The following is a 25,224-nucleotide window of genomic DNA, read 5'->3' on the forward strand; positions in this document are numbered from 1 at the left end:
TTGTATCAGCATACAAAAGGCCCATCTTTTTATTTTTTTAACTATAAATAAACCTATTCAATCTCAGCAGCTTGATCACACACAAAATTCTTTTTTCTCAAATGTTCTACAAACTTTTTTTAATATCTACCCAGTTTTTTTCCTCCTCTTTTCCTCTTTCTCATTCTGGAACAGTCAGTCATTCTACTTTAGGACAAGTTACTTTCTCTTTCCCTTAACAAAAACACATCCTTCATACCTGGTATACTTTTCCTTATCACAAACACATCCTATTTTCCTTGCATACTTTGTACACAGAGGTTTTTCTTCTTTGTCCTTATTACTCCTAGTGGTTTCATTTACATAAGCAATAATAATTTTTAATCCTTAGTAACCCTAATTTACAGTGAAAACTAGAAAGCAGGCAATTGTGAGCTGTCAGCCACATACTAACTTTCCATAGTAGATTAGCAAATTTATGAATATACCATCTCACGATTTCTAGAGGCATATGCTTCCTCTTAGTACAATTTTTCAATATGGCAAACGACATGTTTGCTAACAGACCCAAATATCTTTTTTCTCTCTACAAAATTTAAGAAACCAAAAGTAGATAAGCTTATGTTCAGCAATTAATGTTTCAGTATTGTATCTTATTTGGAAATGATCTAGATATTCAGTGAATATCCACCATTTAACTTAACTTAGTATAGCTTTAAGGTTTCAAGTTACCAAAAAGATTTTGGAAACTATTTTTAAGTAGACATATTATAAAACATAATTATTGTTGAAAAGTTCATTTACAAACTTTTATTCTACTTACATTAATTCATTTGTGCCTAACAGTTTTGCCTGAATTGCTCATGAAAATTTTATGAAACATTAAACAAAGCTAGCTATCATTTTAAGTTATTTTTCTTGCTGACAAATCAGGCAAGTATGAAAAATAGCACAAAAGCAAAGAACCTAACAAGTTAAACATGATTTCCCCCCCTTTTTTATCTTTTAACTGTTGTACTTACATACATCAAGCAAATCATCTTTACTGTACATTTTGTTCTTAGGTTGGATTTGTATTTTCATAATCTTAAACATCTAGCAGAGATAACATAAGCTTGTTTGACTAGTAAAGCTAGGTAGAAAAAAAAATTGTATGTCTGCATTATATTTAATGCTGACAACTCTGAAGACACACCTGTTTTTATTTTACCAACAACCTTAAAACTAGCTTAATTTCCAAAAATTATCCCAGATCACATGAACTTAAAAAAAGTTTGGGGTAGTTTTTATATTTCTGAGAGTTTTAGGAATACTTAATTTACATAAGCACTCAGTTATTTCTATGCCAATTTGAACTGAACTCCTTTAAGGGGTTTTAAAAATTAACTTGGTAATACCTTCCACAGACAGAAAAATATCTCATATACATAACATATATGCATAGACATACACACAGATATAGACAAACAAAAATAAAAATTTCATATCTTTCATTCTAAAATTTTAGCCATGTGTCAATGAAACAAACTCACTGGTTTTTATCCACTTCATATTTTTATCTGAATTGTGTTTCTGGCAAACAGGACAAGTTGAGGTTACCTACACAATACGAGGGCTAATACTTTTTTACCAATATTTGTGGAGAAGGCGTCTAAGATTTTCATTTGCCCTATCTGTAATCTTATGGAGGCTGTGAACTACATTTTAGGCAAGTGACTGAGGAGACATCTAGCACAGTCTGGATGTCTCCAAAGCTCATCTGAGTGGATAAAATATTCCATCAATTTCCAACTAGCCTTTTTCCTTTTTAGCCTCAGATAGCTGCTTTTGGGGGACCCTGAGTCCATTGAGAGCAGGAGGCCTAAAGTTCAAGTGACTGAGGGGCTGGAGTGGAAAAAGGTCTGGCAGGGTGGATAGAAAGATGGAAGAGATAGGGGCTTGAAGGGGGACATATCAAAGGATTCAAGGGAACTGAATGGAAGATCAAAGGTGGCAAAAGCAAGAAGGAAGAATAGAAGCAATGGGAACAAACAGGTCTTAGAGGAGCCAGTCTGAGATCTTAAGTTTCCCAAAGAAGCCAATGAAGTTCAAAATTACCCTCAGCAAACTCCTGCCAACAAGAAGGAAAGTAGACAGAGCTGGTGGAACATACAATCAGAAGGGGATCAAGAAGGGAATTTCAGTTGACCTAAAAGTTCCCACAGGAGTTGGATCAAATAGAGAGAACAGAGAGGACATTAAAAAAAAAAAAAAAAAAAAAAAAAACCTCCTATTAAGCTCTGAATATGTTTCCATTAGACCAACTTCTGACCATAGAGATCTTTTTTAAAAAATATCTTTTCAAATACCTTATCAGGTTTCAGACAGGACAAACAGTAAATATTCCTGGCAGTACTGAGCTCCTTTTTTTTTAAAAAAAAAACCAAAAGTATATCTATTTCAAGTAACTCAAAACCGATAAGCCTTTTACGGCTTAAAACCAATGAGCCTTTTTTATGGCTTAACCATGGACACAAGAGGCTTCCTCAAACTGGGTGCAGAAGATACAGCCCTCCCAAGATCCAGACCCACTCCCAAAGATAGCCAAAAGAAAGACTTAGTCACCCCCCTGAGAGGTGGCAACAGTGGGTAGGACGTTAGCTGCAAAAGGGGTACAGTCCACATTTCTGTCCAGCCATATTCTCAGGGCCCCCAACCTGATAGCTGCACACACAGATCCAACAACCTGCATGCCCCGGCAGGCAGAAAGCCAAGCCAAGCTTTCAGGACACAAAGTGAGACAAACAGGAGAACCACAGCTGTCCCTGGGAGGGAAAGGATCAATAATCAATGGTTATCTGAAACCAAATTCACAAGAGTCACAATTCAAAGATCTAATTTTTACAACTGTTTTTCTCCTGCTAATCTGAATTTGGAATAGAAGGGACAAAGAGAAATTTTTACCTTCCTCTCTTGACCTGGCACTATAGACAGAGATCTGGGAGAGCTGACTTGGCTAAGAATTCTAACCTTTCATTGACTTTTGTCAGGTGTCTAACCTTTCACTGACTTTTAAGATCCCATCTGCAGACTCCAGAGCGAGTGGGGTGTCCTAGCCATTCCTTCATGGTCACCAGAAACTGCAGCGGAGGAAAAATATCTTTTCCCTCTACCCTTCTAACTTCTCGGCTGAGTCTCTATATCAAAAGATTAACAAGAGAAAGGCAGACATATTTATTTAATATAAGTTTTACATGACACAGGAGCCTTCATAAGGAAATGAACACCAAAGAAATAATTAAACCTGAGTGTTTTTATACAGTCATGTGCTGCATAACGACGACGTTCTGGTCAACAACGGACCACAAATACAATGGTGGTCCCATAAGATTAGTACCATACAGCCTAGGTGTGTAGTAGGCTGTACCATCTAAGTTTGTGTAAGTACATGCTGATGTTAGCACAGCTGTGAAATCGCCTGACGACATATTTCTCAGAACATAGTCCCGTCCTTAAGTGAGTCCTGACTGTACTAGGTTTGATGAAGAGTAGAGTCAGGGAAAATGGAAAAAAGAGGTATGAGCTAAGAGTAGTAAACTGGGGTAACTTAAGAAGGACTATTCATTCAGATTCCTCTTGTTATTCCTGCGTCTCCACCTTCGGAGACAAGGATGCTCCTTTCCTCCAGGTATAGGGAGGGCACCTCTCACGTGAGGGTCTTCTGACCTGCTTCAGGGGAAGGTCAAAAAGTCCTTCTTGTACCCACCAGTTCTCAAATTCTTTCAGCTTAAAATATTTAAGCCAAGGTGCCATATTTTGGGGTAGCATGTACTGAACACCACAAGTCTCCTTCAAACAGCTCATTTCTTATGACTCTCAACGAAAGAATTTTGCCAGTAACTAGAAATGGGCCTGGTAAACTAAAATACATCAAAAGTCCTCTCCCCACCCCCCCACCCCCACCCCCGGTTCAATGCAAAACACTCTAATCAAGCACAATGACAATGTGGACTTCTATTTCTGGCAATGTAGACCTGACGGCTGGAGATCACCTAAAAATGCTGGATTAAATATTTTTAAATCCTTTTTTAAATGTATGCAGAGCTAGCTATAAAGTAAGACGAATGCTCCAAGGGCAGGAATGATAAGAAAGCACAAGTCTAGAGAGGTGAGTTAGTTCTGAAGCCAGCACGCCCTAGGGGCATCTGCATAGTCCTGGTGGTATGAACTTGATCAGCGGAGAGGGGAATCTATAGAAATAGGGTAACAGGAGGCAAAACAGGAGGGCCTATGCAAGGTGAAGAGCCAGAGCAGAGACCCTCCCACATAAAGCCCCATGCAGAGAGGGTAGAAAATTTATACAATTCATCTTAAAGCTGATATGCAGGAAGGAATGGTGGGAAGGGAAAAAAAAGGATAAGTGCATACAGGTAAATCTAATCACTTCATTATTTCTGGGGTTAAAAGATCAAGTCCCAGAACCATATATCTAATAAAAATAGCTCATATCAGAAAGAGGTTGATCTTATTGTGCAGGAGGAGGACAAAGATACTATTTCCATTTAGACTTTATTAAGTACACATATTAACATTTCTTAGAGTAACCACTAAAAGAAAAGAAATAGAATGGAAAACTTCTAACAGAGTCAAAGGGTAAAAATGGAATCAGAAAAGAAGAAAATCCAAAAGACGACATGATATGATAGAATCCAGGCCTTAGAGTAAGATATTCCTGGGTTCAAATCCTAGCTCTGTATGTAGTGGTTCTCACCACAAACAAGTCATCTACTTTTTAAATTTCAGTTTCCTCATCTTTAAAAAAGAGAAAATAATACAAAGTTTTTAGCCTAGGATTTGAGTTAACATGCAAGGACACGATACCTGGCACAAAGATGCACAAATACTTTTTTCTTCTCCTTTTCATGACACTGAAGTACATTCACTAACAAGCAGGCATTGTTTTAGGTTGCTGAATCAGACTATTTTAATCACGAATATCACAACTATTACATAGAATTCAGTCATACTCACCTCCTTGGCTTTCTGTATATTCCTTCCTTATTCAGGACTGAAAAGTTCCTAAATAAAATTATATTTTAGGTAGTATCTCAAGCTTATTCCAAAATTATGCTTACGTATGTTTAGGTTTTCAGAAGAGAAATTAAGTCCAATCTGAAGCAAATACCCCTTTCATAATGCAAAGGTTATCACTTCATGTAAGACCAAGAAAACCCAGTTGCTGCTGTATTAGATAGCTACCTAACCCTCTCACCCCCCACCTTCCGCAAGAAAATAGAATAACTATTAATTATGTCACCTCAAAAATGTGGAACTCAATTAAAATTTGTCAAATTCAGAATGAGCGCATAATCTGTTACATGAAGATTATTTCGTGGATTTAGAAATTGTGCTTCAAAAATTAAAGTGTTCATAAAAGCTGAGTAAGTCAAGTATTTCCCAATAATAGCATTTAAAGGTTGACTCTAAGGACAAAAAAATGTGCACAACTTTTAATTCAACAACCCACATATGGATTATCCATACCCTCATCCTCTTTTTTAATTCTCCATGGCCAATTTTAAAATCTGAGTGGATTTTTTTCTCTTCTACATAAGATGCTTCCAGAATTTCCCCATCGGCACATTTTAGAGAATAAAAATTAATTTCCATGTGTCTAAGATAAACTTCAAATGCAAGTCTGACCAAAAAGTTATAATATAATCCAAAATAAAGTATAAATGCTTTAACTGTTCGTTTCTACCAGTACAAAGGTTTGCCTAGCCCCAGCTTTACAGCATATGAGCCAAATAGCAAGGCCACACAACCCTCTTACCTGGAATAAAAATGCTAAAAGCTGAAAATGTTTTGCAAGAAACCAGTTGGCAACCACGGAAACTAAAGATGAAAGTTTTATTGGAATAGAAATGGAAAATCCTGCATGTATACACAGACTCTAATAGGAAATGACAGGGGGGAATTTTATGAGTAGAAATCTTAAATAGAGCTGCTATTATGTATAAAACAGAGAGCCTGATGTACAGCAGAATAGCTAAGGACTATAGCGCTGAAGTCGGGTTGCCTGGATTCAAATTCCAACTCCAATTACTATGTAACGTGGGCAAGATATTTAGCCTCCATATACCTCAGTTTCTGTATCTGTGAAGTTGGCAAAATAATGGCCCTTAATAGGATTGCAGAGAGGATTAAATCACATATAACAGACATAAAGCACTTAGCACAACGATTGGCACACAGTAAATATTTAATAATTGTTAGCTAATGGTATAATTATTATCCTCTTTCTAACACTGTTTTACAACACCACACTAGCAGATGTGTCAAAAAGCACCGTAAGCAGCGGTTAAATAAAGAAATTATATTTTAGTTACTCACTTCCTGATAGTAGTAGATAATCCTAATGCCCATCACGGAGCATACAGCAAATACAATAACCTGGATCCAATACCAAATAACCACAAATTAAATCATTAAAAGTTATTAAAGCATAAAAGTGACTACTAATCTGCTCACTTGAGCCCAGAGATCTAATTACTAATAATTAGGTATGAAGGGACTAATAAAATTTTTCTATAATATGTAGCTGCTGAAGTGATCCTGACAGCCAACCATAAAAAAACCATAATCAAGTCCAAAAGAATCAAGAACCATCAATTACTGTAAGCACAGCAATTCAATATGCCCCCCTCACAGCCTTAGAGGCCGGGGAGGAGGGCATTAGAAATATAGGCTATCCCAAACAGCTGAGCTCTCTCATGTTCCAATAAGTAAAAGGATCCACTATAGATAAATCTAAAAGTTTGATTTGCATTTGACCTTGACAGCCTAAGAAAACCCAGGCAGTCTCAGGGAAAGTAACACCTATATCTAAAACCCACAAGTTGAGGATCAAAAGGAAAGACACTTAAGAATGCTTGAATTCTTCTACGGCCCCCTGGGGAGAAACTATTCGAGACTGAACTGTGAACTGGCAGCTACCACCACCAGTATCACCTGGACAGGTTTCTAGAGCAGGAATCTAATAACCACTTATTTGGCAGCCACTAATTTACTCTTCATTAGAAAGTGGCCTTTTTATCTAGGTTTAAATAGAATGAAACTATCTAAAAATTTTTTTTGCAGCAGGTGGAAGTGCATTCATCATTACTCTCCATTATCCTTTTCAGCTGGCAATAACTTGTGGTTATAAGTAAAGAAAGAAAAGAGTTTGGGTGATTGTAATCAAAGCTTGGATTCTAGCCCTGCCCTGCAGCATGCTGTAATATGAGAAAAGTTCCTGCTTCACATTCCAAAAGAAATGAATTTTTATGTGAATAATGTAGCCTCCTACATTAACTGCCACCTCTCTTTTCGTTATTGTTATTGTTTTGTTTCTTATTGTTTTTATCCATGCAGCAAATACTTCATAAGCATATACTACTTTATGCTAAATGCTATTGATTATGGTACCATCCTTGAAAAAACTATTAATCAATAATAAACTAATTGCATTTCATACAAGTTTAAAGTAGAACCAATGAATCATAAAACACTTCTAGGAGTGCGTGGATCTACAAAAAAAAAAAATTCTAGAATCCACATGCTGCTCACCCTCTCTAAAAAGTACTTTAGGCACCAAAACAGTTAAGGTGCTTTTGAAATGTAGAGGAAAACTGTCTGTATGATCAAAACCAGACAGTCTTTAGAATTAGCTCCACCATTTATAAGTAGTATAAACTTAGACAAATTATTCAATCTCTCCAACTTTGGTTTCCTCATCTATACAAGGGAAATATCAATATCGACCTTACATAAGGCTTGTTGCGAGGACTGACTTTAATGTATATCAAATGCCCAGTGCAGTGCCTGGCATACAGTATATGATCAATAAATAGAGGTCAATATTATTAGAGATATTTTCAACAAGAGGGACACATTTACTGGTGACTTTTACTCCTCAGTGGAAAAAAATCACGTCAACAGAATTACTACTATTCTGAAAAACAAAGTAAAATCATAAGTTTCATGGAAGAACATGTAACTTGTGATAAATAAATGACAAGCAATAGGATATATTGGAGTATATGAGGAAGCCATTTGGTTTAAAACTAATCCGGCCTGACCTTGTTTTTCCAAAAGGGCCTGAAGTGGCCCATTGAGCCTGCGTTGTACATCTGCTTTAAACATTTACTACATCCCAAAGCTGAGAATGATGCGCTCGACAAAAGGGATGTACCTTCCTCCCATATCAGCAGTTCTCTAAGGATAAACATCTCTTCCTGGAAACTAAGCATTAATTACCAACCTGCTGTGCTCACCTGTGACCACTGACCTGCTGACCACTGACCTGCTGTGCCAGCTAAGCATTTCATGACAGTAGTAAAAGAGACATTCCTGTCATATGTGATGTATGCTCTTTGTTCCAAGACAGTATATAACCACTCTATACACCCCACTTCTTTAGTGCCCTTCCTTCCTTGGGGAAGGAAGGCCCTGGACTATAGTCCTCAGATCTGGCTTGTAATAAACTCACCCCAATTTTGATTTATAGATTGATTATGGATTATTTGCTTCAACACTTGACAACATATAAATTAGGATTATTTATCTTATGGCAAGCTGGGAGATAGGAACCTGCAACTAAGACATGAGTTATATTTCATAAGAAGAGTATTTAAACAAACAAACAAAAAAGATGTAGTGAGATTACAGAGGAAGGACCTGGAGAAGGAAAATAGTCAAGAAGTAGCTATACGTAATTGTCAAGTTGAAAAAAGGTCCTGTCTCTTCCTATTATTCTTTCTCCTCTTCTCAACTCCCCTAAGGAAGAAATATGTTCTCTTAGAAATTGGGAGTCCAAAAAAAACAGCAGTCTGAAGTAACAAAGTAAACAAGCAATCTATATATATTAAACCACTTGCCATTTCTTTGGCTTAACAGGTTTCTTGTTTAGTTTTACAAGTTTCACTTTAAAATATACATATGAATTGATATAATGTACCTTAGGATTAGGTCTATTAGTCATTCCACACCTTACTCTGCATTAACTTAATCAAGTTAATTATGGATCAGCTATCAGTTATGAGAGAAACAAAGATTTCATTTAGGGGAGAAGTTAAGGGACAAAAGAAAGCAAAATAGGTGATTTTAGTGCATGGGGCACTTGTGAGATGAGAAAGCATCATTATCCAATGGAGGAACTAACAGAGCAGGGAAAGGAAGAGCTTGCAGGAGAGCGTGCACCCAGGACATGGAACCAACACTAATGATCAACACACCACTTACCCTTGCTCTTAGATGCAATCACTGCCAGCCTGTCTCACTGAAAATCAAGCGCTCCTGTAGACTACCAATATAGCAACTGTAGGACTGTGGAACAGGAGACCGTGTCATTTGAAACACTGGGGTCTGAAAATATGACACTTGTTCTACCTTTTGATTAAACTATAGAAAAATCATCATCACTCAGAAAGTAATGTTTATTTAATTGCATCTTTTTTAAAAAAAAGGCAGTTAGAGATTACTAAAAAGAAGCATTCAAGCTTACTTCTTTCCCCTAAAAGCCTCTTTCAAGCTTTTCTGATCTCTTTTTGCTTGCAAATGTATACATACACACATTTCTCAATTTAAATTTAAAACCTAGCATATAAAATTATGCAGAGAAGCTCTCCTCTGGCTCTACGGGATCCAGAAAGAACACTTCTTTAAGAGATCTTCAGGCATCACAAAGGCTCCTTAGAATGATTAGTAAACACATCAAGTCACTCTGAGTCAAATGCCAATTCTACCCACCTTCTGAACACAAGCGAAACGGCTTCGAGGCCTTTGAGACCTTCGAGGTCTGATTCAGAAATAATTACACTATAAAGTTGAGGCAGATACTCTGTGCCTCATATCTAGCAAGCTCAAAGTTGACCTTGAGCCCATACACTGGAAGTCATTTGATTACCATTGAGTCTACATCCCTAAGTGCTCTCATGTCTTGAGATGCAACTATCACAGAAAACCTCTTTTTTGTTTAACCAGTTCTCTTTGGAGTTGGCATCCATTGAAATATTTTATTTTGTTTTTTACTCAAAACCCGAAGGAAAGAACGCTTTGAAGAGGAGAGGGAGAAGTTACTTCAAAATCTTGGACCCTCCATTCCCCTTTCCAACCACATCTTCATAGTTATAGTCCAAAGCAAAAAAAAAGGGGGGGAGGGGGGAGGTAATAAAATTAATTGAACATAGTGCTGTAGTAAATACATGCTTTCAATTTGATGAGATAGAATTATGGATTATTTGCTTATGAGACAGAATTTGCAATTGAAATACGGCCCCCAAAAGTGCATAGCTTATTCAAAAAGAACAGGCCTGCTGATCACAGAGGTAGAGAAGTACTATTTATAGTCAGATATGCACCTGCCTGGAATAATCAATCAGAAGGGAAAAGCACGCTAAAGAACTGTGGGGTGGGGCCAGCCCAGTGGCATAGTGGTTAAATTCACACACTCCACTTCGGTGGCCTGGGGTTCACAGGTTTAAATCCCAGGCGCAGACCTCCTCATCACTCATCAAGCCATGCTGTGGTGGCGTCCCACACACAAAACAGAGCAAGATGGGCACAGATGTTAGCTCAGGGCCAATCTTCCTCACCAAAAAAAAAAAAAAAAAAAGAACTGTGTGGTGACATAAAGTAGGTAGAACAAGGGGACAAGAAGGACCTCACTCTAGTGATACCTTCTAATAAGACCCTCAGCCAGCTGCCATGATGTAGTATAAGAATTGCTATCATTCTTGAGTATTATGTGCCAGGCATTATGCTAAGCACATTATACATATTATCTCCTTTATAACAACTACATGCAGTGGGTATTATTATGCTTATTTTGCAGGTAAGGAAGTAAACTCAGATCATGTCTGAAACCTGGCAACCTTCTAAAGGTTGCCCCACAGAATCCTTAAAATGCCCTCCTAGAGGATTTCCAAATTCCTGCCCTATGCTGCTTACAGAGAGCACTTGGGTTCCAACAGCTCCATGCTTCTCTATTCTTAACCTCGTCAAGAAAGAAAGCTTGTTTGGTAACTTCTCTTGGTCCATACATTCTCTATACTTAAGGACCTTTGGGAATATCCCGTGAATCATCCAGTGGCTAGACTGTACCTATTAGTAAAACCTCTTCAAGCCCCATGGGTATCACACGTCACTATGTGCCCTAAGTAGATAGGTTGTCCACTTGGATATATCTTAACGACATACCCACGTCTCTCCGCCCACCCTCCCCGCAATGTCACTGAAGGGCTGGAATATCACCTCCACTCTCTTAACATCAATTCATACTCAATCCCTTAAGTATACACTCAAAATCACCCTCTCCTCAGAAAATCTGTCCTTACTTAACTAGCTTCACTTAAGTGTAATTACTCTAGTAGCAGAAAGGGCACTGGATTGGAAACCAGATCCAGCTTCTAATCCTAGTTCTATTACTCGCTGTGTCACCTGAGCAAATCACTCCACCTTTCTGGGGCCAGCTTCTCAATAATAAATGAGGGGAATTAGACTAAATAAGCTGAAAAATAATTCCCAGCTCCAAGAATGTTTTATGTAAAAATATTAGCAAGAGCATTAACTTATAAAAATTGAAAAATTGCCATAAAATTTTAAAATTATTTAGGGCACATTAAATTTCAAAAAATTAATATATAAACACAAAAAACACAAAAAAAAGAGAATAACAAATTTCAAAGGATGACAAGGTTGATTAAATTGTCCATTTTCTGTACTTCATTTGACACGTGAATGAAAACCCAGGTAGTTCCTTAAAGACTACTGGGCTACAAATATAGACACTCTCCTACTTACTGATCACTATGCAATATTTTGCATACCATATATTTGTTGAATATACCAAAGGTGTTTTAAATACCAACTGTGATAGTCTTATGTGTCAGCTTGGCTGGTTATAGACCCAGTATTTCATCACACATTAATCTAAGTGTTGCAGTAAAGGTATTTTGTAGATGTGGTTAATATCTACAACAAGTTGACTTTAAGTAAAGGAGATTACCCTCCATTGTGCAGGTGGGACTCGTCTAATCAGTTGTAGGCCTTAAGAACAAAAACTGAGGGTTCCCAGAGAAGAAGGAATTCTGCCTCAAGACTGCAGCATTGGGGCCGGCCCCGTGGCATAGTGGTTAAGTGCACACGCCCCACTGCTGGCGGCCAGAGTTTGATCCCGGGTGCGCACAGATGCACCACTTGTCAGGCCATGCTGTGGCAGCATCCCACATAAAGTGGAGGAAGATTGGCACGGATGTTAGCTCAGGGCCAGTCTTCCTCAGCAAAAAGAGGAGGACTGCCATGGATGTTAGCTCAGGGCTGATCTTCCCCACAAAAAAAAAAAAAGACTGCAGCATCAACTCCTGTCTGACCTTCCAGCCTGCCCTACCAATTTTGGACTTGCCAACCCCCACAATTTCATGAGCCAATTCCTTAAAACAAATCTCTTGCTCTATACACACACACACACACACACACACACACACACACACGCAAATGATACTGGCTCTGTTTCTTGGGAGAACCCTGACAGATACACTAACATACTGAAAGACTCAAACGTATTTTTTTTTTTAAGTAAGAGTTAAAAGATGTCTATTTCTTGCAAACTCTTTGAAATATTAAAAAGTGCTCAGAAGATTGTTTTGTAAGTTACTACTTCCTACACAATGCCAACAGGTGAGCAATGCTATTATCTCACTGTGCTTTTCTTTATTAAAAGACATAAGAGGAAAAAGAATAGTGATATTTCCTATACGGAATTTTTAAGCTCCAAAACTGATTTCAGAAGATTCTGAGATTCAATTTCTTTCTCATTTTCATGGCTTTCACAGTATTTCGTAATTACCAGTTAGTATAACATCACCGTGAGGAAAGTCACCTATAAGTCCAATTTTAAAGACTGAAGAACCACACAAAATAGATGCAGACTTTGCACTACTTAGTGATATCTGCAGGATCAAGCTGAGAATTCTCCAGCTCTAAGTTCCATTGTTGAGCCACGAATTGGTTAGTCTTCAGGGCTACAGTGACATAGAAAAAGATTTCAGAATCACTTCATACACAGAAAACTACTAAGGAAATGAGAATCACATGCTTAGCAACATCAGTTCACACACTGGTTCCATTCAAAAAGTATTCCTCACACCAGCTATCTGTAAACTTTTTCTGTCAAGGGCTAGTAGTATTTAGGCTTTGCAGGCCATAACGTCTCTATGGCAACTACTCAACTCTGCATGGTAGCCCCAAAGCAGCCAATGACAATACATAAAGGAACGAGCATAGCTGTGTTCCAATAAAACTTTATTTACTAAAACAGCTCACATTTGGCCTGTGGGCCATAGTTTGCTGATCCCTGACTTATACTCATGAAATCATGGAACTGGAAAAGACCCTTGGAGGTCATATGATACAATCTTCCTCTCCATGCCAAGATACCTATAATAATATCCCTGAAAAATAGGTATCTGGTCTCTGTTTTAAGTCTCAGTGACCATCCTGCTCAGAACAGGTTCCATAATTGGACTCTTCTCCAAGCTGGACATTGTTTCTCAATGAGGGACATTAGGCTTCTTGGATAGGATATTTTCCCATTGCGTGGGACTGCCCAAAGCACGGTGGGTCATTTAGTATCCCTGGTTCTCAAACACTAAATGCTAACTACACACACATAACACCCATTGCAGTGACAACCAAAAACTTCCCCACATATTTCCAAATCCCCTGGGGTGGGGCTACTGGTACCCATTGATTGAGATCCACTGAGCTATATCAGAGATGGAATAGGTGGCAAGTGTCCCATGCAGCCATTTCTCCTTCTACCCATGGTAGATATGACTAATCAATCACAATCTCAATCCTACTGAGGTTGGACTTTGTCTCAGAATTTTTAACACAATGCTCAAGACAACCACCACCAACGAAACGGAATTGTGATGTTAAAACGTATTTGTTATCCCTAATCTAAAAAGACAGTTCTACATACACGCTCTGAAAAAAACTGGCTTCCTTTAAGTTCATATAGATGAAAAGTAATGTGGTTTAATTTTAAACCCTAAGGGATATTTTCAAAGTTGAAAACATTTCCTGGTTGTGAGAATGACTGAGGGGCACTGAAGGCACTTGGTGGACTGAGGCAAGGAATGCCAGATGTCCTACAACGCTACGGACAGTTCTGCACAACAAAGGATTACTCTGCATCCTCCATGATTTTTTAACATCCCACCAGAAATACATGTGTATGTAAAGCCTCTTTAAATTATCTAAGTCTAGATCGTAACTCCATTTAACATATAAACACAAATTATCTTTCTCATACTTTTAATAATTACTAAATTTTTCCAAAATGTAATTGCCTTGAAAGACAAGGCAAGACTGTACCTAACTTTTCTCTGAATTTGACCAAGTTAGTTATCATTTTGGAAAATCACCTCAATGACAGCAATATAATCCAGTGTACGTTAAGTACAACTTACTCGCATAAGTTGCATTTGTAGCTGTCTCATTCACAGTAATTCTAGATACAGGAACAAAAAGTTGACCATTTGGTATGCGCAGAGCACACACATATTTAAAAATGTATTTTTTAAATGACTTCATATTTATTTCTCCTTTATATTATAGTTAGAACATTGTGTTCATTTCTTTGCAATCAGGTTTGTACGTAGTTACAGTATATCTAGAATTCAAGATTGTAAAGGAGGAATTACAAAATATTTTTTATAAAAACAGTATTGGATCTGACAAGAATCACTGGTCTAAACTAATGACACTTTTTGGCCAAATTTCCCTAACACAGACATAACTCTTGCCCACACTCTTGAAACAAATGTAATGCATTTCAAGAGTTCGAACACAGCTTGAACAGGCTCTCTGACGCCATTTTACAGATAAACGCTAGATCTCACAATGTAGGTGCCGTTTCCATATCTCCCGTCCTCTGCTGTATAAAATATACAAGAAATGGCTGTGAAACCAAGTGCTGAGGACCGCTAAGTCCTCCAGCACATTGCATCTGTCTCTGCAACTAGTTCTGATTGTGACGGGAACTGGCAGTGATTAATAGTGTCAATGAAAGAACCCAGTCATCACTGAGGCAACTGCCCTTGAGCACCAGACACAAAGACTCTATTGTGAGTGAGTCCATTTTCCACATTAAATTGAGATCTGTCCCTTGCTTTACACAGAGCAGGCTCTAGAACAGCATCCCACAGAACAGTGTCCGATAGAACACTCTGAGAGGGCAGAAACGTTCAATATCTGTGCTGTCTGATGTGGCAACCACTATCACATGTGGCATTTGAGCATTTGAAATGTGGCTTGGTTTAAGCGAAGAAGTGATTTTTAATTTGATTTAATTTTAATTAAAATAGCCACATTTCACTGGGGACAGCACAGCTCTAGAATACCAGAGCTGAAAATGTCCTGGAGGCCATATAATTCGGCCATTCTTAGCCTAGGAAAATGACTTACCACAGCTAGGAATTAGGAAGCAGCTGCTGAGAGGGACTTATCCAACAAGTTTGCCATAAAATTGGGGAAAATAAGAACACCAATGGAGTCCAGCCCCCTAACTTTGCATGTGAAGTTACTGAGGCTAAGAGGTCACACACTTCATTCAATCATATGGTCCATTAGCAACACAGCTACTTCTAGAACCCAAGTCTCCCGACATACAGTTTAGGGCTCTTTCTACTCCTCCACTATTATGTGGCTGACAATGAAAACCCAATTATCGCAGGTCTAACTCCTATTTGCTACCTAATAAATGTAGCATTAATCTCATCAATTGATAGACTCTTTCTTCAAAGCTCGACTTAGCTATAAACAATTTTAATTTCAAAAATATGGAGATGAACTAAGATTTGAACCAAAGCTTAAAAAATTTGTCTATGTAAGAGATTACTAGCTGGAGATTTAAAGGTTTGACATTGACTAAAAATGGAAATAATCTCTATGTACAACCTACGTCTATCTATATATAATCTATATATATAATTATATATGTATATAATAATAATGGACTAAGGCCATTGGCAAGCCTAGTTTCCAAGAATATTAATTATTATTTCCCACTATAAGTCTCTTTTAAAAACCTTTTTATAGTTCATAGCAGTTTTTAAAAGTCCTTAGAGTACGAATAAGAGTTCACATATAGTTCAGAGACTAAACTCCATAGCAAAATCATAAACATAAGAAATGGCAGGTCCCAGATACTTTCTTTAAACCTAGTTTTCAATTATTCTAGGTTTAAGTGGTGATATTTCATTTTGAGGGCAAGGAGAGAGGCAGAGAGGCATTGGGACACAATTCCAATGATTTATTTTCTCTATTCTTCAGAGACGTGCATGTAAAAGTGACTGGTAGAGAGCAGAAAACCCAACTCAAGCTTGGAATGGCCTATAAGTATTTCTTGGGTCTCCCAGGGAGTAAGGGCACCAGGTCGAGAGAACTATCACTTGTCACACTTTTCTGCAGAAAACTTCATATAAAATTATCCATAGATGATCTGCCTCTAGGCCTGTCTACAAGGAGCATTAGCTAGTTAGCTATAATCAACCCAAACCAGCCCTGACTCAACACAAGCTTTAACGGATAAATATTTTAAATGAAGAAGATAAAGCTGAAAAGGATGGCTAATAAGCGAGTGAGAAAATTGAGACCAAAATATATCTCTATAGGCTGAAATGCTGGACTGTTGAAACACAGGCAGGACAAAATTTAACAGGAATAAATGTCAAGTCCTGCGTTTCAGTTTAATAATCAGTTGTACAAGTACAGGGACCAGACTAACAGAGATACCTACGAAAATTTTGGGAGCTTTGGCTTACCAAATGCTTAATATAAGAGGAAGATGTGTCTGCTTAAATGTTAATGTAATTTTCAACTTCAACAATATTGAATATGCAATAATAGAATAGTACGGTGTCCACCTGACAGGAAGTAATTGTCCTACTATTTGCTGCCTTGGTCAGACATCTAAAATAGTGCAGACAATGATGGAAGCCATATTTTCAGGACAATGACAACCTAGCGCATCCAGCATAAGGTGAAAGATTTAGGTACTGGCATTATTTAACCTGGAGAAGAGATAGCTATCTTTAAATAATGTGACAAAATTTTACACAGCAAAGAGAAAATAAAATAGATCTTCTATGTTGCTCTGGATGATAGCATAAATGAAACCAACAGATTAAAAAAACACACAGGTAATTTGCATCTGTTATAAATACAAGAATAACCTTAAAACCGGAGCCAGCCAACAATGAACCAAGGTTGCATAAAAAAGAAGTGAACGCTTTGTTCTCGAAGTATTCCTGCAAGGGTCCTAACTCCTCTGCGAAGGGAAGGAAAGGTTATGAGGGCATCCAAATTAGGTAGAAGACTGGATTAAGTGACTGCTACAGGTTCACTCTAACTCTGCAATGACATTATTTTAAGTGCAGAAGAAAAAGAATAAGTTGAGTCAGCAAACACGTTATTTCCATAATAGCAAGTTAGACTGCTGAAAGGGGAGAAGAAATGAGAAAGCCAAAGTGATTCTAAGGTACCTTTTAAAAAGCATGATGTGTAAGGACCTGAAAGGGAGACGCAGCAGAACAGGTGCATCTGGATGAAGGGTACATGGATTTAGGGTTAGGAGACCTGGGGTTGCATCCCAGTTCCAACACAACCCAGTTCTACAGGATCCTGGGCAACTCACTTAACCTTTCTGCAGCTTGGGTTTTTCCATCTCTGCAATAGGGATACCACCTGCCCTGCCCTAAGGATCAAATGACTATATAAGAAAAGCACTTTGTAAAAAATTTATAATAAATTATCACTGTTGTTATTCTACATTAGCCAGACTCTTCTAAGCTTCGCTCATCACACTTTAAAAAGGTTATGAAAAACCTAGAATCTTGAAAGATCATCCAAGATAAGGTCTTGTGAATTGACTAAAGAGATAGAAAGTATATTTTAGGTGAAATCCTAAAGGTATAAACAGTCTTACCCAAGGAAAGTTAATAACGTATTTATTACAGAATGGGTTAAGTGTTCTTGAAAAGGATGCTGTTCAATTGTTTTCTATAACCAAGGAATAGAAATTAAGAAGAGGTGGACTTAGGTCTAAAAAAAAACACTTACATGCTTATTTTGAGATCAAATGAAAATGTATAAGCCACAAAGCAACAAACAGACATAGGAATTATAATTCCTACCTGTCAGGATGGTAAGACCCTGGAAGAGGCTATGGAGGTTTAGAAATCAAAACCCACCTGTCCTGGATTAGTCAACATTTACCATCCTTGAGGGAGTCAAATCAGATTATCTCCCAAGGTACTTTCTAGCTCTAGCACTGAGCAAACTGGAGCCAATAAATAACTGTTTATTAGGAAAAGAAATAAAGTTAGCAGGTCAACTTGGGAGTATATTTTATATGAGCATTCTACTTTAATCAAAAGTGTTCTTAAGTGATAAAGCAAATGGGGTAAAATGTTAACAACAGGTGAATCTAAATAAAGGGTATATGGGTGGTTCCTTGTACAATTTTTATTTTTGCAACTCTATTCAATTACTGTGAAATAGTCATCACTTAGGTTTCAAATATTAGGAGTTGATTCTGGTACTTCTTCTCTGTGTAGTCATTAGTTCTCGTGGAAAGTCTAGAACTTGATTATCCATCAATTCCTAGGGCCTACCTTCCCTGCTCTGCTTTAATTAACACAAGCTCACTATCCATAGTGCTTGGTCTTCTCATATCTACAATGTCCTCATCAATCTCCGAGCCTTCATCCTCTCAATAATGAAAATAAATGCCAATGCTAAAATAAACCTCAATACTTGTTTTTTTATTCACATTTCAACCCTTCCCTCAAAACTCTCCATGATTCTTAATTATCATACAAACTTTGACTTCAAGAGCCTCTGCTGGGTCATTCTCACGCAGGTGGAAGAGGTGGGATGGGTTTCTCTCCCTGCCCCCAGAAGGCAACAAGGGAGTGCATTGTCTGTAAGGTATTTTAAAACAATAATAAAACCAAATAAAAGTCTGTCTGCTTTTTATCATCACCAAGCACTGGCAATTCTAAACAACCTCGGTGCTAAGGTACTCCTTCCAATCACTGCAGACAGCTGCCACCATCACCCTTTGATACATCACCGGCAAAGGTCAGCCTCTCCCACCTCTGCCCAAATTTTTTAGCCAAAAGTTTTTCTTTCCTTAGCATCTCAAATTTAAAAAATAATAATAACAACCAAAACAAGGACTAATGCCAATCAGTGTACTTTCTACAGCACTTGCAATTGTGAGATATAGCATATCACTTTAACAGAAAAGTTCATGTGTAATTTAACGTGATGCCTCACTCTAAGCACAACTAGAGTCCATTTATATAATCCAATTATGATTTAGTATTAAAACTATATTTCAAAACAATAATAGTGTAAACAAGTGTTTCACAGCCATAACTACATGCCTGGAGGGTGGAAAATTTGCCAGGATTTATGGGACCAGACTCGGCAGAATGGACAAGCCTCTACTAACAGGAGCGCAGTCCTTTTAGCTGCTCTGATCCGCTTGCATCACTCTGGGGCCCAGGTCATCTTAGTCACTACAAGAGAAAGGGTTTAACTAAGCAGAAGAGAAAGGACAGAAAGTGATACTAAAAGAAGGGGTCAGCTATGCCTCAGCCAATCTTGTTGAGGCCCGCAAGCATCACAGGCAATGCAGCAGCTGGATGGAAGTTAGCAGGAGATCAACACTCTGCTTGGTATCTCCCTGTCCAAAAGCTGTATTCCTCGGCTCTAACAAATTATCCTGATGCTATCAAACAGCAGGGAATGGTTCTCTAACTAGGGTATGCAGAAAACTGAGAACGGACTATATAATAATAAAATTGATAATCAGAGAGCACAGAACCAAAAAACTCAATATAGCGAATTACTTCATATATTGCAAATTGTTAAGGAAAACAAAATGTGTAAGTATGTATTGAAGAGGACAGAGTTTTGGTTAACCCTGTTTTAACAGTTCTTCCAATGCACAGATACATATTTCACTGTAGCAGAAATAAAAAGAAATGGTAAACCCACAAGAATAGTTATTTGCTGCATCCTCATAAAAAACTGCCCCATCGGTTAAACTGTAAAATACGTCTAAATCCTACAGAATAACACACAGAGTTTATCTAGAGAAAGCTATTTACTCAACAATTAGAACAAAAAGCGAAAATTCCAATGATTATCCAGAACACAGGGCAATCAAATTTCAAACATACCATTCAGATATATAAGACTTGCCAAAGGCAGGACTCTTGTGTTTCAGCATCGAGCATTTCCTCTAACACAAACCCAAGTCTAAAGACCTGCACACTTGATCAAGTGCTTTATCTCCCAAAAACCAAGGGCAAAGGGGGAAGGAGAGAAGAACACTTTTTTTTTTTTTTTTTTTTGGTGAGGAAGGTTAGCCCTGAGCTAACATCTGTTGCCAATCCTCCTCTTTTTGCTGAGGAAGATTGGCCCTGGGCTAACGTCCATGCCCATGTTCCTCCACTTTATATGTGGGACGCCTGTCACAGCATGGCTTGATGAGCGGTGCGTGGGTCTGCGCCAGGGATCTGAACCTGCGAACCCCAGGCTACCAAAGCGGAGTGTGCAAATTTAACCACTATGCCACCAGGCCGGCCCCAGAACACATTTTTTTTAAACCAAGATTGTATAGAAAAATCAGAACACGTCTTATCAGAAAAACAGTATTGTCTCAAGAAATACAATTATGTTAAGACATAGATAGAAATCTACGTGGTAGTTTATGCAATAATTATCGAGATCAGTGTCATCTTTTCATTTTTTAATTTGAAAAACTAGTCAATATGCTCATTTACATGTTAAAGTATTGTTTATGTTTAGGCATTGCTTTCCAGTTGTAAATATCAGCTGTGCCCCAAACATAAGTAAATTATAACTATCTACCTAAGGCAGGCACAGATTTTCAAGGCTGTCAAGAGTTTACAGGCTATAGTCAATAATACTGTATATGTGAAATTTGGAAGAGTAGATTTTAAGTGTTCTCACCAAAAAAAAGAAAATAGTAAGTATATGAGGTGATGATCTGTTAATTAGCTTGATCATAATCATTTCATAATGTATATGTATGTATATCATATCATCACATCGTACGCCTTGAATATACACAATTTTTATTTGTCAATTATACCTCAAAAAAGCTGGGGGGGGCGGATTTATAAGCTGGCAAGACACCAAGTCACCAATAAACATGAAATGTTGTGGTTTACTTGAATGAGTGCAACTCAGACCACCAAATCAGATCTAAAAATTACCTGTACCAGTATAGTAATTTTAAAAATAAAAAAGTTTAACACTTGAATTATGAAATACCTGAAACAAGCAATCATCAGATATCACCCTCCCCAATGACAATGTCATGGCTCTCCCTAGCTACCTTTGCCCAGCTTGTGGCAAAAATCCAATTCCCTTACCATCTACTTAAAGCCAGGAGAGTCTTTGTAATTACACTGAAGTGAGACACTACATGATGTAGATTAGGAAGAACATATTAATTACAGCCAATAAAACATAAATACAAGGTAGACAATAACTAAAATTAATAATAATTACCTCTGGTAATGATAAAAACAGCCCACATACTATAAGCTGGCCACTCAGGAAAACTAAATGCACTAATGCATATATAACAACAGATTTTGGGTTATCAATATTTTTAAAACACTGCCAATGGCAAATATATATATTTTTCCTTGTTGCAGAAATAAAAACTAACAGCAAATTCTTAGGAATTACTAGTAATTGGCTTCATCCTAATCTAAAAGTGCCCTTACTAGTTAAACTGAAAAACTGAACACATAGGATAACTTTTAGTAAAAATGTGTTAGAAAGTTAGGCAGAAAAACAATGAACTGTAACTGCAAACAGCACTGGCTTTCCATGCACTTATCACTGTAATTCTAAACGCATTTAGAGGTTCATCCCATGACAAAGGAAATAAGACAACCTAAAGGTAGAGAAGATTCCAAAAAAAAACTTGGGTTGGCTTGCTCTTATGAAGACAACTTGCAAGTACTATCGGTTTGACAAAGAAATGCAGCATAAGTTGGACCTGGGTGAAGGAGAGTTCAAGTGTTCCCTGGGAATGTAAAATATTTCCCCGAAATCCACACAGGGGTACACACACACACATCAAAAAGCCAGCATTCACTGAAAATGAAGCAATACGAGTTCAGCATCCCATAGGTGGCTGGTCATCTTTCTGCTCCGTTAGGTCAAGATGCCCTTCTCACCTACGAACCTCAGAGAGGGACTGACCCTCTCCTCTCGAACCTTTGCCTCGAGAGCCAACCTTTGCCATCTCGTGCCACCCTCACAGGCAGTCTGCCAAGTCCCGGACACGCCCCCACGCAGGACCACTTTCCTCCGAGAGGCATCCCTGCCCACTGTCACCCGCGACTCCCCGTCTCGGGGCCTCTTCGGCCTCAGGGTCCCCGGTGCCTCCCTGCCCAGCCCCTCACGGCTGACCTCAGGGCTGTCCCGGGGTTCCCCGATCCCCGATCACGGTCCCCTCCCTCACACCTGGGGGCCCGGCTCTCCCTCCGCCCGCGCGGGGAGTCCCGACTCTCCCATCCCTACCCGGTCTCCCCGTGCCGCGGCGCGCGGTGGCGGCGGGGCCGAGAAGCATCCACTGAGGAGACAAGTGCCCGGGACGCTCCGGCTCGGATCTGGACCCGGAGCCGGGCTTCCGCCTCGCGCCGGAAGGCGTTCGCTAGCGGGACCGGAAGTCCCGCCCCCCCGCTCCCCTCCTGCCCGAGGGGTTGCGGGGCTCCGCGGGGTCTCGCGGAGAGAAGACGCGGGAGAGGAGGCCCGGGCACGGAGCGGAGAGGCTTGCCCTGAGAGGGCGGGCTGCCCTAAGTCTCTTTCCGCTCGCGCTGCTTCTCTTTCCAGCGGATCCGTCAGTCAGTCTCCAATCGCTTGACCAGGTGTCTGCTCTGCTCACGCCCCCTTAGGAGCAAGATGACTCAGACGCTGACCCCTGCCCTCACGGTCTCGTTAAAAGTTGTCATAAATATGAGCAGAGGGTAATCACACCACAAGGCAGTCTTGCTTCATTCTCTAATTTAAATTTTTATCGCCTGCTGTATATCACTCATGCAACAACTAGGCTGTGAACAGACGAAAGCCCCTCTTAGGGAGCGAGGGGGGCGCCCAGGTCGATGAAGGAGACGTAGAATAAATCAAACAGCCTCCTGTTCCTCGGAAGCTTAGTGTCGTGTAGGGACAGATATATGAGCAAACAAGAATGAAACCATCAAGCTCTAGAGGACCTATGGCAGTGCTGTAGGGAATGGTGGGTGTGAAGAGCCAGGGCAGAGAAAGACTCTCTAGAGATAATGGCTATTCAGTTGAGACTGAAATAAATGATGAATAAGAGTTAAAGGGCAGACAGGGTGGGGAAGGACATGCAGAGAAGAAGGATGCCAGAGAGTGAGAACTGGGCTGGATCAGGGAGCTGGAGGGGGCTACAGTTAATTTAGCAAGGTCTGAGATCATGGAGGCAAGAGCAAGTACAGTGAGAGGAGGCAAGACTAGGTCATGAAGACTGTTGTGCCTCAGCTAAGGAATTTGGACTTCAGAATCCACACTACAGGGAATCGGGGGTTCTCCGGGGGAAAAGACAAACTAGTGAGTTATGGGGTTGACTAGGGTGATTGACCTAGTCATCAAAGAAGAATAAGAACTTGAAAGATTATGGATACAACAATTTTACCTTTGAGGGTGCTTTCTCAAACTGCCATACCCAGATGAAAAAAAAAAAAAAAAAAGGATGACTACTACAACCCTATAAAGGCAGGACCACCAGGGCTCATATCCCTCAGGCTGCCCCATTGGGCAAATCACCCCAACCAACTGAGATGCCAGCTGAAGCCACAGGGAGTCATGGAATGGGACAAAGAGGAGGAAACTTCATCACCAGCTACATAATGAGGGCTGTTGCCTCTATTGCTATTTTCTTGCTTGCTACTAGTGTTTAATAAAGACCCTCTTGCACACCAAGCCCCCTTTTTCCTGTTTAAAAAGAAATAGTATAATAACAACTTTTTCCTTCATTTTCTTTTCTTTTTGCCAGCCACAGAGTATGTTGTGATATATGAAGATAGGATTATGGTAGAAGAAAAGGAAGAAAGGACTTCATGTAGAAAGTCTGTACTTAGAGGGCACAACATCACCTCTGGATGGAGTAGAAGGACACGGCTTTGGGTTTTCTCCCATGGGGAAGGTTAGCCGTCTATTTGTAGTGGTACATGAAATAACCAATTCATGTAGTGGACAGGTATGTCTTTGAAAGAATGGGAAGAAGAGAGTGTGTATATGTGTTGTGATGTGTGTGTGTGTGTGTGTGTGTGTGTGTGTGTGCGCGTGCTGGGCCACCAAGAAGTAGAATGTAATAGACACTCCATGAGGTGTTTCCCCATAGCTCACCACACTTCCTCTTTTTGTAGGAATGCCCCAATACACAGCACAGTCCCTTAAAGGGCCATATATGCATGCATAAGTGACCCACCATCCTGGTTTGCCCAGAATTGAGGGGGATCCCAGGATGCTGGACTTTTGGTGCTGAAACTCAGATAGTCCTGCAAAAACTGGGACAAGTTGTTCACACTATCATGTCCTTTGTATAGAAAATTAATGAAGAGATGGACACATCCTAAACCAGGCCATTTATACTCTTCCCCCCAGGGATTTTAAATATGGCATAGGGAAACACAGAGAAAAAAATAGCCATTAGAGCTGAGTCACATAAATGGCAGTGCCCTAAAGAAAAGATCTGTTAACACCCTTTGCCAAGGACCCAGGACCTGCCCTGTCTCCTTTGATTACAGGAGATATCCCTGTGTACTTCCAAAACATTTTTTTGCTTGACTAGCCAAAAAAGGCCCCTGCTGCTTGCAACCAAAATAATCTTAAGCTGTATACCCATATCACGTCCTTGTTTAAGATCACCTGCTCCCAGAGCCCCTGCTGAATGGGCACTGAGCCAAAGGACCCATACTCATTGCAAACTGGAGTAGATGTAGAAACAACCCAAATAGGCTAAGCGAGTCTCTCATTCATGGGTTTTGGAGTTCACATACGGAGCCCCCATTGGTCTCTCTTTCTTGTTGAGACAGAAATGTCATGTAAACCTAGCACTGGATTAGGTGTGAGCAACATGTC

At 39.2% G+C, this 25,224-nt stretch overlaps 1 protein-coding gene across 1 annotated transcript in view; it reads right to left on the reverse strand.

The window, feature by feature from the left end:
• Positions 1–22,710, reverse strand: part of DISP1 (dispatched RND transporter family member 1) — a 211,049-nt gene extending 188,339 nt beyond the window's left edge. Inside the window, exon 1 of the mRNA XM_058533649.1 lies at positions 22,642–22,710. Coding sequence (XP_058389632.1) covers positions 22,642–22,690 — 49 coding nt within the window. The 5' untranslated portion in view covers positions 22,691–22,710. The remainder of the gene's footprint in view (positions 1–22,641) is intronic.
• Positions 22,711–25,224: the final 2,514 nt, after the last annotated feature.

This window comes from Diceros bicornis, chromosome 38, assembly GCF_020826845.1.
Source record: "Diceros bicornis minor isolate mBicDic1 chromosome 38, mDicBic1.mat.cur, whole genome shotgun sequence".
In the NCBI taxonomy this organism is placed as follows: domain Eukaryota; kingdom Metazoa; phylum Chordata; class Mammalia; order Perissodactyla; family Rhinocerotidae; genus Diceros; species Diceros bicornis.